This window comes from Lepisosteus oculatus, chromosome 13 (genome assembly GCF_040954835.1).
Source record: "Lepisosteus oculatus isolate fLepOcu1 chromosome 13, fLepOcu1.hap2, whole genome shotgun sequence".
Taxonomy (NCBI): domain Eukaryota; kingdom Metazoa; phylum Chordata; class Actinopteri; order Semionotiformes; family Lepisosteidae; genus Lepisosteus; species Lepisosteus oculatus.
The window spans coordinates 24,692,595-24,706,445 of NC_090708.1; the positions used below are offsets into that span (position 1 = coordinate 24,692,595).

The 13,851-nt window shown below is 38.4% G+C and overlaps 1 protein-coding gene across 1 annotated transcript in view; it reads right to left on the reverse strand.

The window, feature by feature from the left end:
- epha6 (eph receptor A6) overlaps positions 1-13,851 on the reverse strand; it is a 280,518-nt gene that overhangs the window by 184,847 nt on the left and 81,820 nt on the right. Inside the window, exon 3 of the mRNA XM_069197241.1 lies at positions 1,837-2,500. Within this exon, the coding sequence (XP_069053342.1) occupies positions 1,837-2,500 (664 nt within the window). The remainder of the gene's footprint in view (positions 1-1,836; positions 2,501-13,851) is intronic.

Genomic DNA, 13,851 nt, shown 5'->3' on the forward strand with positions numbered 1-13,851 from the left:
AGCCACTAGAAGTCACTGAATGGCCATATGGTGACAACAACATCAGTTGCAAAACATATTAGAACCTCACCTCAGACTTCCTTATACCATGAAGATGACATGCTACAGGATATGTAAACAGAATAAAATTAGCTATCAGCAAAGCAAGCCATTGCCACTTTACTGAAGATACTACACTATTCAGAAAAGGTGTAAGGTCAACTGATTTCTTGCTCTTTATAAACAATCAACATGATATGATTTAGCATATATTGTACGTTGATCTACTTTAAAAATTCACCTGAGCATACACACCGTTGCTGACATTGAACAGAGGTATCTGAAGAGAATGTGGTCAAAATGCTCCACTAATATTAAAGATAAATGTATCCTTGAGTGGAAACCAACATGAAGTGAGAATAAGGGTAAGTGCCACTAAAAGATGATGGTACAGAGGAATACAATTCCAAAATACTGGCTGTTGGTGGCTTCCCTTTAAGAGTCTGCAGAAGGTTTCTGAGCTGCTTACAGATTCACTCTGCACCCACATTAAAGATCCACCACTTGACAGAGATGTGTGATTGTAACCTTTACCTTTTCAGCGATACAGCAGGCTGCAAATGCCAGGGGTAGACAAACCTTTAAAAACATAAGAGCTTATAGCTTCACTTTTCTGTCTTCTTGTAGTATTTATTTTAGTGTATACAAATCCTTTATTCGTCTTAGGAAAACCAGCACTTTTAAAAAATCCTACTGTGGTAAGACATTTTCCCATTAGATTTAACCTATGCAGGGTATATCTTAATTCAATGAATAACAAAAGAATAACAAACTGAAGCTGACAGTATCAAGATAATGCACCTATAGTTCAGATATGTCACCTCTCTGTCTGCTTTGTATACTTACATGTGGAGAGCACTACGCTGGCACTCTGGAAGGGGGATGTCATTGTTGAATTACAATAAACCAGCGTACCCTTCATGAGCACAGAGCAGATGTTTTTCTAAACTGAAGCACCACTGATTTCATTTTGTCTGCCCTACTGAGAATTGATACAATGTCCACTTGTTCCCACGAAAGGCCAGTAAAACAGTTATAAGCTCAGCGCTTTTTGACTGATTGATGCATGAAAAAAATACATTTGTACTGGAGGCAGACACACAGGCCTTGAACTGTAAACTATTTGTAAAACAACAGCAGGTACAAATCCCCATTTGTTAAAGGTGTAGGTTTCAGGTCTTCGGAACAGCTTCTAAAGACACCAGCTAAAATATTTCAGAATTACCTCCTACAGATAACCTAGTTAATTAATTTACCAACATCATTATGCTCCTAAATTTGTGACCATAGAAGCCTTCTGTCCAGTTTGTCAAGACACCACACTGAAGAAATGCAAAAGCCAAGAGCAGCTTATTCATTATTTACATGAGCACATTCATGATCAATGATGTAATATACAGTACAGTACAGTACATATAATATCTAATGAATAAGAATTATGGTGGTGTATAGTTCTGTAACAATCTGCCTATCAAACATGAAATTAATTGCATTGGAAAAGCAGCCATTAGGCCAGAATAAAAAGGATATAAATGTAGATGTTGTAGGTATAACAACTAGACATTATAAATAAAAGGCAGTGTTCAGAAATCCGGCCAATATATCAGAGATAAACTGAAGTGCTGACTTACCAATAAATATTTGTGGTATATACCTATATTTCTGGCATTGCTTAAAGTGAATGGTTTTTCGTTAAAGTTTAAGCCAGGCACTATTTGCTGGTTCATTTAAAATGTCCAAGCTAACACCTACTGTAGTGCATTTTGTAGCAAAACGTGAATGGGATTTTTCTCTTACCAAGACAGGACCCATCCAGCTCCTCGTAGCCCACACTGCAGACGCAGCGGCCCAGCGGAACAAGCCAGTCCCCATCCGCACCACAATACAGCTTGGGTGTGTCTCTTTCCTCCGCGTTTCTCACACAGGCCCCCCGCACCTCCACCAGCGAGGAGGAATCCACGCGCGGGATGGTGTCCGGGAACACGGCCAGGTTTCGGAAGGTGAAGGGGCACTTCTTGTAGTAGACGCGCACAGACACCAGGGCAATGCAGGCGCCAATGTCCTGGAAGGCCAAGTAAAAGCCCTTCTTGGTGATGGGCCCCACCTCCCGCACCTCTGTGTTCAGCTTGAGGATGCGGTCGCCCAGGTCCATCTGCGTGAAGCTCTCGTCTGCCGCAATGGTGTCGATCTTGGTGTACTGGCTGGGTTTAAACTTGACGCCGTGGGACTCGTCTGTCTCCATGTAGTAGAGGTTGAAAGTCTCCTTGCAGGTGCCCAGGACCCATGGGATGCTGTTGCAGTCCCGCAGGGTGAACCGCAACTCCACGTAGATCTTCTGTGCTGCCTCGCGGGAGATCCAGTTGGACCTCAGCCAGTTGTTCTGGTTGGGCTCCATGACGTGGCAGACCTGGAAGGTGTGGATCGGTCTGTTGTGCTCGTCCATTTCTGTGATGGCATCCCACTGCACAGAACAGGAGAGACTGTTATTTCTCTAGGCAGAGACATTGCCCGTTTTGTGCTATTCAGAGTTTACAAAAACATTACCAGGTTGCACGGTCTTGAAATGGCAACTAAAACAGCTTGAAAACGACTCGTATTAATAAAAACTAATGTCAAAAGGTCTTAATATATTCAAGGAAGTACTAGTATGTCTACGTAAGAGGACATATACTTTCAGTTTGAGATCATGTGATAGATTTTTGTCCTTTGGCATCCTCGATGAGATGAGATGGAGAAATTACCAAACAGGCTAGAAGAGCTGAATGGCCTATTCTTGTTTGTAACTGCTTTATATTCTTACTGTATGTTCCCTGTGTAACATCATTAGCACACTGACATGCTCATATTCATAGATTCTTGATGCACTGAAAAATAAACATTATGTTACTGTTATGCCTATTGAAAGGGTTATTGAGTTCTTAATGAATTTAAGAGACAGTGGTCAACATCTAGCTTGTGTCAACATATGCAGGTCTTGGGAGCTTCAGAGCAAAAAAGGAATGGAGGTGTTTACTGAATTGTATTGGGTCTGAGACACATTGATCAAAGAAATCATCTGGTTTATCTTGGTTAATTAAGTTCTTGGAAAATCATTAAGAGTCACCAGCAATCACGAACACAGGATAAAAAGAGGGACACACAATGAGAGGAAGATAGGCAAGACGATGAACAGCAAAACACAAGGAGAGAAGAGACAGCGGAGGTGGGAGGTCCTTGCCCTGATCAGCCTTTCAGACCAGATTCAAGTTAAGTATTTGAACCTTGCCATTCTGTTGTTTTAGGGACTTCTAATTTCCTGTCGAGAGAATCTACAGGTAAAAAACTATCTCTCCTGGTTTGTGAATGCATTTTAGAAAAGGGGGATACAGTAAGCTTCCTATTCACTTCGTATCATCCACATTTATTTGAAGAGAGATTTAATTGTTCATCAGATTCTGTTTGCTTTAGAAGGCAGGTTTATTTCTCTTTGGGGCTTGCTAGGCATTATACTGTGTAGGATTTGAATGCTTTTTTTTGTTTTTTGGCTGGTGTTAGTGTCTAGGGGTAAAGGGGTGTAACATTTAGGATAATTTTTGGAAGCAGGTGGGTTCTGGTGAGGGACTAGGAAGCGCGATAGCAAGGGTCGGTGCAAAAGTGATGATTTTAAGTTGAATAAGTGACTGGTATGAAATAAGACACAATAACACACAGGGAAGGGAACTAGAGTGATGCCAAAGAAAAGAAAATAACAAACAAAATGGAGCTGGCTAGGGAAGTGAGGGAAAGCTAACCTGACTACAGAAGAAAACCCAAAACACACAGTCTTCGGCGTCTTCAACACCCTATCTAACCTCCACTGACTACCCAAAACCATATAAGACAAACGGCACTCACCCGTACTAAACTATTGTGACTAATACAAGAATCAACTACGTGTGTGCAAAATGTACCCAACAACCTGAACTAACTCTATACACAAAAGTTCACACAAATACAGAAGTGAACTCCTAATACAAACGAGAGTAGACAAGTAACAGGGTACAAAAGAACACAGAGGTTGATACAATAACAAGTTTGGGCAAGGAAATGGCAAAATAAGGATAAACACAAATAGGACGTAGGCTTCCAAGGTGCCTCATTTGTAAATAAAGTAACTTGTATGTTATATTTTATAATGTCTGTTTTCAATGTGTTATTCTCATTACTAATAAATATTTGTTTAACTCAGTGTGCCTGATGAATTACTCTTTTCACCAAAGCTGAGAACAGAAAACTCAGGGGCCTCTAATTACACCAACCGCTCAGGTATATTCTTGGCACATCTTGAGAATCTGAGGGTTATGATTATTTATTTTCATTACTGATTAACCCGCTTGATGTATTTTCTGTAATTCTCTGTTTTCCTTACCCCTGTTCATAACAATATATCGTAATACAACCACTCAATTTGGAATTAGTGCATTAGTGAGTTGACTCACAGCAAGAAATGAGGGGCTGTAGCCATGCTACTCCAACTTCTGGAGTCATTTATCATGCTACAAGCTTCATAGTGCCTAACTGGTAAGGTGTGGCCTGCCTATCACCGATTTTTCTGCAAGCCCGTGAGATCTTGACACTCTCTGGAGTGACTGTTTCATGTAAAAAGTGTAAAATCATGTTGCTTCTTTAATACATCTGCAACTGTATTTATTTGATATTTACTATTTAGATTTAAAAAAATCTTTGACAAATAACATTTCAATCAATGATTGCAGCTAAACCTTTGCCCTGGGTCTCTGGGATTTAAGCTCAAGAGTCTCAGTAGAGACTTTCACAATTCAGCCAAAGTACAAAATAAATTGAAACCAGATTCAGCAGGAAATAAAGGATATTATATAATTTCAGCTGTCCTAGAAATATCATTTCTGATGCTATATTGTGCAATACAAAAACTCCATGTTGTCTCAGTGATAAGTTACATAACTGCACTTTTCAAAACCATGATTGTTTTCAGATTGGATTTCAGATTTGACATTTTTTCTTCATTAAACTATGATATAATTTAGGTTAGCTGTATATCCAATACAGTGAATGTGTGTGAATTTCAAGACATCAAAGTTTAGAAGTTTCATGAATTTCATCATTTATTAGCTGGAGGTAGAAAACAACCTTTTTTTTTCGAAGTGAAAAAAACGGTCTTTCTTGCATTCTATAACTGCCAATGTGACAGAGCGGACACCAGTGGTATTACTGCTTAACAGTAAACATCTTTGATTGATTGTTCTGCTCTTTTTATTCATCTGGGGTTTAGGGAAGCACAACAAATTCTGATATTTCTAATGGAGGAGAACTCCTATTTGAGAACTTGCACTGTTAGTGCTGTTAGCGTTACTTTAATTTCTGTCCCCACTGTAGTAGTTTGCTACAGTTTCATTTGATTAAATGTTATGGATTGTTCTAACCACTTGCTCGTCTGAGTATAAGTTGCTTTTTAAGATCCAGAAGCGAATGTAAAATTATGACCCAAATACAACATTTAATTTAATTAACCTGTGATGAATAGCTGGATCTAAAAGTAGACGACCTACAACACACAGATGTCTTTCAGGACCACTGCTTTAGAAGACGTGTTAATTGACAGGGCTGTGATACTGTGTTTGTGATTTTGTGATAGGACTTTGTTTCGATTTTCACATGTCCTAAAACTCTCCATATTGTACCTTCCATTTTCATAATCCATTGCCTGCAGCATCATCACCAATTACTGTTTCCCTAACTTGCTCTGTCGAGCAACACAGTCCTTCTGAATACTTCCTCAACTAATGCGGACATCTTCTACCACAGGCTTTCTCGTCTAAAAACTACAAAGCCTGGACAGCATCAACGTGCCATAGGCATTGAATCGGACATTGATTTCATCCATCAGACTGCTGTTCATTGCCACAAATGGGAATCATGTACAGTAATGCCTTCTGAAAGCAATCCTCTGTATGTTTCAGATCATCTTTAGTAAAGACAAGTCACTGTTGATCAATGTTTGCTGTGTCATTAATGCTTTAGTGCTGCTTAATTTAATTATGGATGAATACAGCCACGCATGCTAACAGTGAAAGCACAGCTTCTACAATCTGTGAAGCAAATTGGTGCAATATCAAAGCTGGATTTACAGTTTTGGATGCCCAAACGCCGAGTAAAATTCTGGAAAACGAAAATGAATTACAACATCATATTTAAAACAGCATGTATTGCTGTACTTGCACCACACTGTTAACTCCCATCTCAGTGCAATGAAAAGTAATTGGGGGTGCTTGCCCAGGTCACAGACAGAGCTTTCCCCTCTATTAATCCTGTGCAGGTGCACAATTAACCTTACTGCAACTACGACAGAAAATGAAATGTTAAATCACCCTTCAACTGAAATTGCTTCACAATGTCAAAAAGTAACAACGATGTGCTGAGAGGCATTAAAGACAAAACAACTGCTACTGGTTCAAATACTCATTTGTTAAGTCTAATGCCTCTCAGCATATAACACTGCAAGTAGATCAGAGACATTAACTTCACTATAGTAGTGTAAATGTTTATTCGCTTTATATAAAGTCCTGATTACATAAAGTGTTACATACAATGTGTGTATACATAAAGGTTTAATTAGGCAATAAAGCTTGTTACACTACTGTACAACAAACCTACAGTACATCATTTCATAAGAAAAACAAACCATTATATTCTTTTTGCATCACTATCTAGTATTCCTGATGCATGACTTACTGTATACTGTAGGTTTAGCTGCATATTAGGATTTTACACAACGAACATAATAAAGCAGGACAATAGTACATGCTGAAGATCAATGGACAGACAGAATATGGGCTGGAGTTTTCATTTTCTATGTTGTCTAGCTGTTATTTACTGTAAAGAAATGTGGTGAGATTCAAATTGGTATACAAGCACATCCACTATATGTTAGGACATCAGAAGAACCAATGGCCTGTTCATCAGTATAAAAAGAACAGCAATGAAACTGAAATCATACAGTAGTGTACTGTATGTATAGGGATCAAAAACATGAGGTAAAGTTATTGACCAGACAACATGTTCAGGTCTCTGTAGCCTTCACTATTGAAATGAAAAGAAGCACTTAAAATCTGTTCAGACTTCTGTCAGTGCCTACTGTACATGTTTGTTTTCTGTGTGTTTTAAACCTCCAACCTCTCTGCTCTTAATGTTAACCCCACTTTCTGCTACAGCACCTTTATAACATTAGATAATAAGCAAAACTGGTTTGACCTTAAAATTGACTGTTTTTCCCACTAATGTTTGTCATTCCAAATAGTATTCTTGGTGAGCATTCACTTTGGTTATTATCCATCCATTTTCTAACCACTTGTTCGTACTCAGGGCTGTGGGAGAGCTGGAGTTCGTCCCGGTAAATAACGGGTGTAGGTGGGATACATGCCAGTCCATTGCCAAGCAGAAATACAGACACAGAAAGACACACTGTTACACCAGGGCCAATTATCCCAGAAGGCAATTAACCTAAGTTAAATAAGCATGTTTTTTTGAGGAATCAGAATCTGAAAATTGTATTCACCAAGTACAAAATATCTAAGGAATTTCTCTTAGTGCAGGAGTCAACATCAATTCCAATAAAATAAAAGAAAAAACCTACAGATAAAAACAAATCTCAGTGATGTATGTACCATTTAAAAGTAGCCAGCTATGCCAACATTTTTGTCGGCTGGGTAGAAGAATGCTTCTTCGCTTCCTACACTGGCTATGTCCCTGACCTCTACAAACAATATATTGATGACTGCGTCGGTGCCGCCACATGCTCCTACAATCAGCTTGAGTTCTTCCTGCACCATTTCACCAACTTCCACCCGTCTCTCAAATATACGGTTAACATATCTTCCACTACTCTTCCGTTTCTAGACATCAACTTCTCTATCAACTACCCCCGACTGTCCACTTCAGTTTATTACAAACCCACGGATTCACACAGCTACCTCCTGTACAGCTCATTTCACCCCAACCGCACTAAAAACTCTCTTCCTTTTTCACAGTTCCTTAGGTTACGATGATTATGCAGCGACGACATCGACTTTGAGAACCAAGCCCTCGAAATGTACTAATTTTTCATCAACAGAGGATACCCCAGCAGTGTGATTGACAGGGCCCTTGCCTGAGCATAAAACACCCCCCGGACCATCAACCCGATCAGGAACTCCCGCCGTAACAACTGCATTCCTTTGGTGCTTCCTTACCACCCAACACACTTCCTATCCCCAGGACCATTAACCACAACTTTTCCATCCTACAAGATGATCCTTCCATTGGGCCCTCTTTTCTGATCGCCCTATCATCTCATATCGCAGACCACCTAATCTGCGTAACCTCCTTGTTCACAGCTCCCTTGACCGCCCTCAAAAACCATCCACACCAGGCACTTTCCCTTGCAACAGAGCTCGCTGTATCACCTGCAAGTACACAGCCACCACCACACTCATTCAAGGCCCTCAGGACAATTCCGGATCATCCAGACAGCATCTTGTACCTCCAGCAACCTTATTTACTGTATCTCTTGCAGTAAATGCCCAGCCATCTACATTGGAGAAACAGGAAGGAGACTCGGAGACCGCTTCAGAGAACACGTCAGGGCTATGAAGATTAAAGATCTCTCCAAACCCATTGTTTCTCATTTCACCTCTGACGGCCACGACCACTCTAATCTCTCCGTCTGTGTTCTCAAAGACGGTTTTCCGAACTCATACATCAGAAAGACCACCGAAACTAAAACTATTCTACAGCTAGGATCACACATTCTCCCTTCCCTTAACGACAGACTACTGTTCTTTTAAATTTTCTCCATTCATTGGAAGTTTCATTTCACACCTCTCTGCACCCACTCTGACTTCACACCTCTTGATTGGCCTCTCTTTCTGTCCCCTGCTCCCGCCTCTCACTCCTCCTCCCTCCCAACCTTTGTTCTACCGCTACATTACCTTTGCCTACTGCCCTGTCTCTCTCACACCTGAAGAAGGCTCCACGGCCGAAACGTTGTGTTCTCTTTCTTCTTTTTTTCAGCATGGAATAAACCTACTACTTGTTCCTTTGCAGCCTACGCATGCTGACGCAGCTACCCACCTGAACTACTACCATTTAAAAGTATATACAGTTGAATAATAAAATGTACAATGAGTACTGCACATATGTACAAAAAGTATCAGTGGCATGGGCCGTTACATAAAAATGCACAACGAAATTTACAAAACTGTAGTACCCAGAAGAAACCCATGTGAACCCAGGGCCCCTGCAATGCTACCCACTGCACCACCGTGCTGTCCTGCAGTTATAATAAATGAGATAAAGCCTGTGCTGTTACTGAACCTTAAGGTGGATGAAATAACCCAATTGTCTTCCATTTTTCTGCTTCTGCTTGTACTATAATTAAATACTTTGAAGACAATAGTAGCTCTTCATTAAGAGAAAGAAAAGTAGTGCCCTCTAAAGTCGACTTGGTCATTATCGATAATTATTTCCTCAATCAGCAAATCCGTATTTTCTGTAGCACTACATGATAATGACATAATGAAATGTTTTTAGTAAAACTGTTGAAAACCATTTGGGACACTTTAATTTAAAGTGCATTATTTCCTTATTTTTTCATCTTGAGGAAAGCAGTCTTTAGAAATACTGGACAGGTTTGAAATAATTAATTTCTTTATTTTTTGTCTTACAGTTTGCAGACTGTAGCAGGAACAATTGTGTTAATTCATAATATATATATATATATTTAATAAAATAATATTATAAATTGTTATTTAAACCTCATGAATAAAGTAATTGAAATAAATAAAAGGGTTAAGATCCAGTACTTCCACAATGTTTTGATGAAATGATAATTTTTACTTTTTTACTGACATGACTAGGTTTTTAATAATGTAAGAAACTTTTCTTGTTTCTTACATTATTCATACAAATTATAAGAAATATGACAGGAAGTCAGTCAGATTTTACAGTGAAAGTCAATTTCAGCTACTATCCATTTTTTAAATTTTTCTTTGATGAAAAAAATCAGCAAAAGATAACGTTATTATGAAAAAAAGGTTAATGCAATAACAGCTCATTGAATTTTGGGTTTTATTGATATTATGGGAGGCATGCCATTTTTAATACTTCAATACAGCCACATGTATTTTCTCACATAGCCCTGCAACATTACTAAACTGTCAATTACATTACCACTGCAATTTTAGAACCTACAGCAAAAAAAACGGTTTAAAGATAAAGTTCAAAATCAAGCATAGCACCCCAGTGGCAGACAGAAATACTTACCAAAGCTAAGCAGGTAAGCTCCAATCTTTTCAGAGTTATTCCACAGAAACAAAAAAAGAAAATGACAAAGACCCAAGAATGCATACAAATGCACCATAAGTCAGATGAAAATGAAAATAATCTATTTGATGTACTGTATCTTACTCAATTTGTGTGAGTTTCCTCTGGGTGCTCCAGTTTCCTCTCACCCTTCTTTGTGCCTGTTGTTTGCCAGGATAGACTCCAGCTCCCATACAAACCCTGAACTGGATGAAGGATGAAGAAAATGGAAGGATGGATTGGATGCTCATATGACAATTTGATAACTAAGCACATCTGAAATTTTGTCATAGGTTTGGGCCCTCCTTTTTTCCATCCAATTTTGAATCCCCTTTCAGTTTTCATTGCTGACCCCTTGCACTTGTTTCACTACTGAGTGTGAAATATTCCCCTTGTTGACATTATGTTCCTCCCTTAAAACTGTACAGTATATATTTACTGTATACAAGTCTCCTCTTTGTCTCCTTTTTCTGTAATAAAGAGATTTAGCTCCCTTAGTTTTTGTATTTGATAGAGCTTAGGATCGTGTTGCTTTTTATACCTTTCGTTTGATCATACTACCTTTTTATGATAGTAAGATCAAAATTGAAATAAATATTTTAAACAAGATCTAGCTAGATAATTGTAAAACTTTAAAGAAACTTCCACGGAATTAAATTCCACACTTGAGATACAGTATGTGACACATTGGCTTAATGAGGTCATAGAAGAATCCGAATTAATACACCTTGTGATTTTGTAAAAAAAGTGTATAAATACAGTATCCCATGAATGGTCTCAATTTCTAGGAATGTAAAGTTGGGTTTTATGACTTCTGATAAGATCATAGCATATTGTTATCTATGATTGCACATCTAGTGCAGCTTAAATTCTGCTTAGTTTCTGAGGAGCATAACATGTGGAAGAAAATTAAAACTTCATGAATTTTCATAATATTATTCCTAACGGCAGCGGTGGTAGTAGTAGTAATAATAATATATTAAGCTATAGCAGTTGGAAGTGTAAATGTTTTTTTTTATTTTAATGAAACATGGAAACATTTCAGGCAAAAAAAATAAAGCTGGTATTTGTTTGTTCTTCTGGTACATATTAAGAAGATTTCAAACAGTAATATTTGACAATGCCCCCAATAAGCAATGAGAAATACTGTACTGTATTTGTCACCTGAAACCTTGCATAAAACATAGTGCACAGAGAGCCTCACAGAATTACCTCAGATTTATTTTAGCTGAAATAAAAATATACTAGAGTTTCCTTTGTGAAGAGAAATGTCCAACTTGATCAAAGGAAGTTTTGAACCCTCTTACGACCCATAATTGTGCAAATATACAGTAAGTGCCAAATGACAAAAGACACAACACCGACCGATAAATGACCTGTGCTGAATGAAACTCAAGTCACCAGCTGCATGCTCAATAGGTGTAGGTCATGGTGTAGGCAGTAAACAATGAGGCATTACTGAAGACATGAAATAAGGTAACCAATAAAATGAAAGAAAAGGGAAAAGTATCTCCTGAAGGCATTTACAAGTTAAAGGGATGACATCAAGACGTATAAAGTATATCAGCTCAGGCGGAGAGGTACTGTCTAACCTTCCAGTGTTACCTTTTTGTTTTCTGTGGACTCAGTGTGGTGGTATTTGCTTCCATTACAGCAACTACAGTTCATCTTAAACATGCCTTAATTCAGACTTACAAATTTAATTGCAAGCAAACAGTGCTTGTTTTGTCTCTCTCCCTTGCTTTCACACAGACACACTTACAGTTTATATGTTGTATAAAAATCAATTTGCTGTGGTAAACTAATTACAGGTACATGGTGGAGGAAGTGATAAGGCACATGCACAATAGTAATCTGGTAATAATCTACCTCTGAGATATACTGTACCTCTTTGGACTGCATCCAGGGAAGAAAATGAAACATCAGTGTACTGCTTTGGTGCATGCATACCTTTGTTTATAATATCCCTGAAGGCGATTTTTGTGGAAGGTCAGAGTGGTTTGGGCAAGTTTCTCGGAAGTCAGAAGATTAAGATTTTTAACAACCGAAAGCAAGGCAGAAGGATTGATTTCACAGAAAGATTAAACACATTTCCACCAAGTTTGCTACTGTACAAGAGGCCCAATTGTTCCAAACAGGCTGCCAAAGCTACAGTAATCTTATTATAGTCTTAAAACTGGCTTTATTGGCACCTGCATAAAAGCTGAACATTCCTCCATGCTTGGAAAAGAGGACTAAAAATTAAATGTTATGAGATTTAAACTGACTGCAATTTGTAATGAAAGCTTTTTATACAGAGTTTAAAAGCCAAATTCTGTATCAGTAAGAATTAAAAAAAGTGTTTTTGCTTCCTGGCAAAATCCCCACAGCAGCTAATGGAACAAAAAAGGTCTGAAAGGAAACCTAGACTTAAAATTGCATTTTTTTTTAAATTCCAGTCACAAATCGAAGTTGAAATATCATCAACCCCTGGGTTTTGTTCTTGGCAATGTGATTCACTAGTTTGGAAAAAAAAAAAAGCCTCGCCAGAATTGCCCCTGGGCAAAAGGTTTTCCGGCTCTGGTTGAAGTTTGAGTCACACTGAAAAGAATCACGTAGAATCAAGGTAAATCAAGGTGATTCAGCCTCTTGCATTCACTTCAGTTCTCTGTCACACATAATGGAGGAGGAAAAAGAATGATGGAAAATGTTTCAGTGATGAATGTTATCGACGTGAAGAATGTGTTCAAAAAAAGTAAGAAACATAGTGCAGGGTGCAAGCAACACATACAGTAAGTGCATTATATACAAGAAAAGGCAGTTTCTGAAGTGGATAAAACAAAGAGGCTAAGGTACAGTATGTACTGCATTTACCCCCTCTGGCTCATTTTAGCTACTGTACAACATTACGATTGAAATTTCATTTAATTACTTTACTTTATCTTTGAGTTTGCAGCAGGATTATTATTGGGCGAACCACATGAAACTTGTTTTATACCCAGAAGGCTACCACTCGCAATATCATCACCAGAATACTGTACATTTCACATTTTCAAAAGAAAACTAGTGCTCTATAATTTGGCGACAGAAGGTTGCTTTACTTGAATATACTGTAAGGGGTTTGTTTGGCTGTCAGTCAACAAAAGACCTGAAGGAACCTTCCAATATTTTTACAAAGTCACTGTAAGAGGTTTCTCATTTCTCATGTGGTTTATCAGACACCCTTTCAAAATGAAGTAGTTCAAGCAGGTACAGTAGGTGCGTCAGCATGTGTAGGTTGCAAAGAAACAAGCAAAGGTTCATGTGCACACCTGAAGAAGGCTCCACAGCCGAAACATTGTGTTTCCTCTCTTCTCTTTTCAGAATGGAATTAGCCTTTGCTTTTTCCTTTGCACCCTTTCAAAATGAAGCCAAGCAGAGAGAATCCCAGCAGAGAATTTGAATCATCACAGTTAGACACTGAGAATAATATTACCAGGCTCTCATTCTTGATAATTT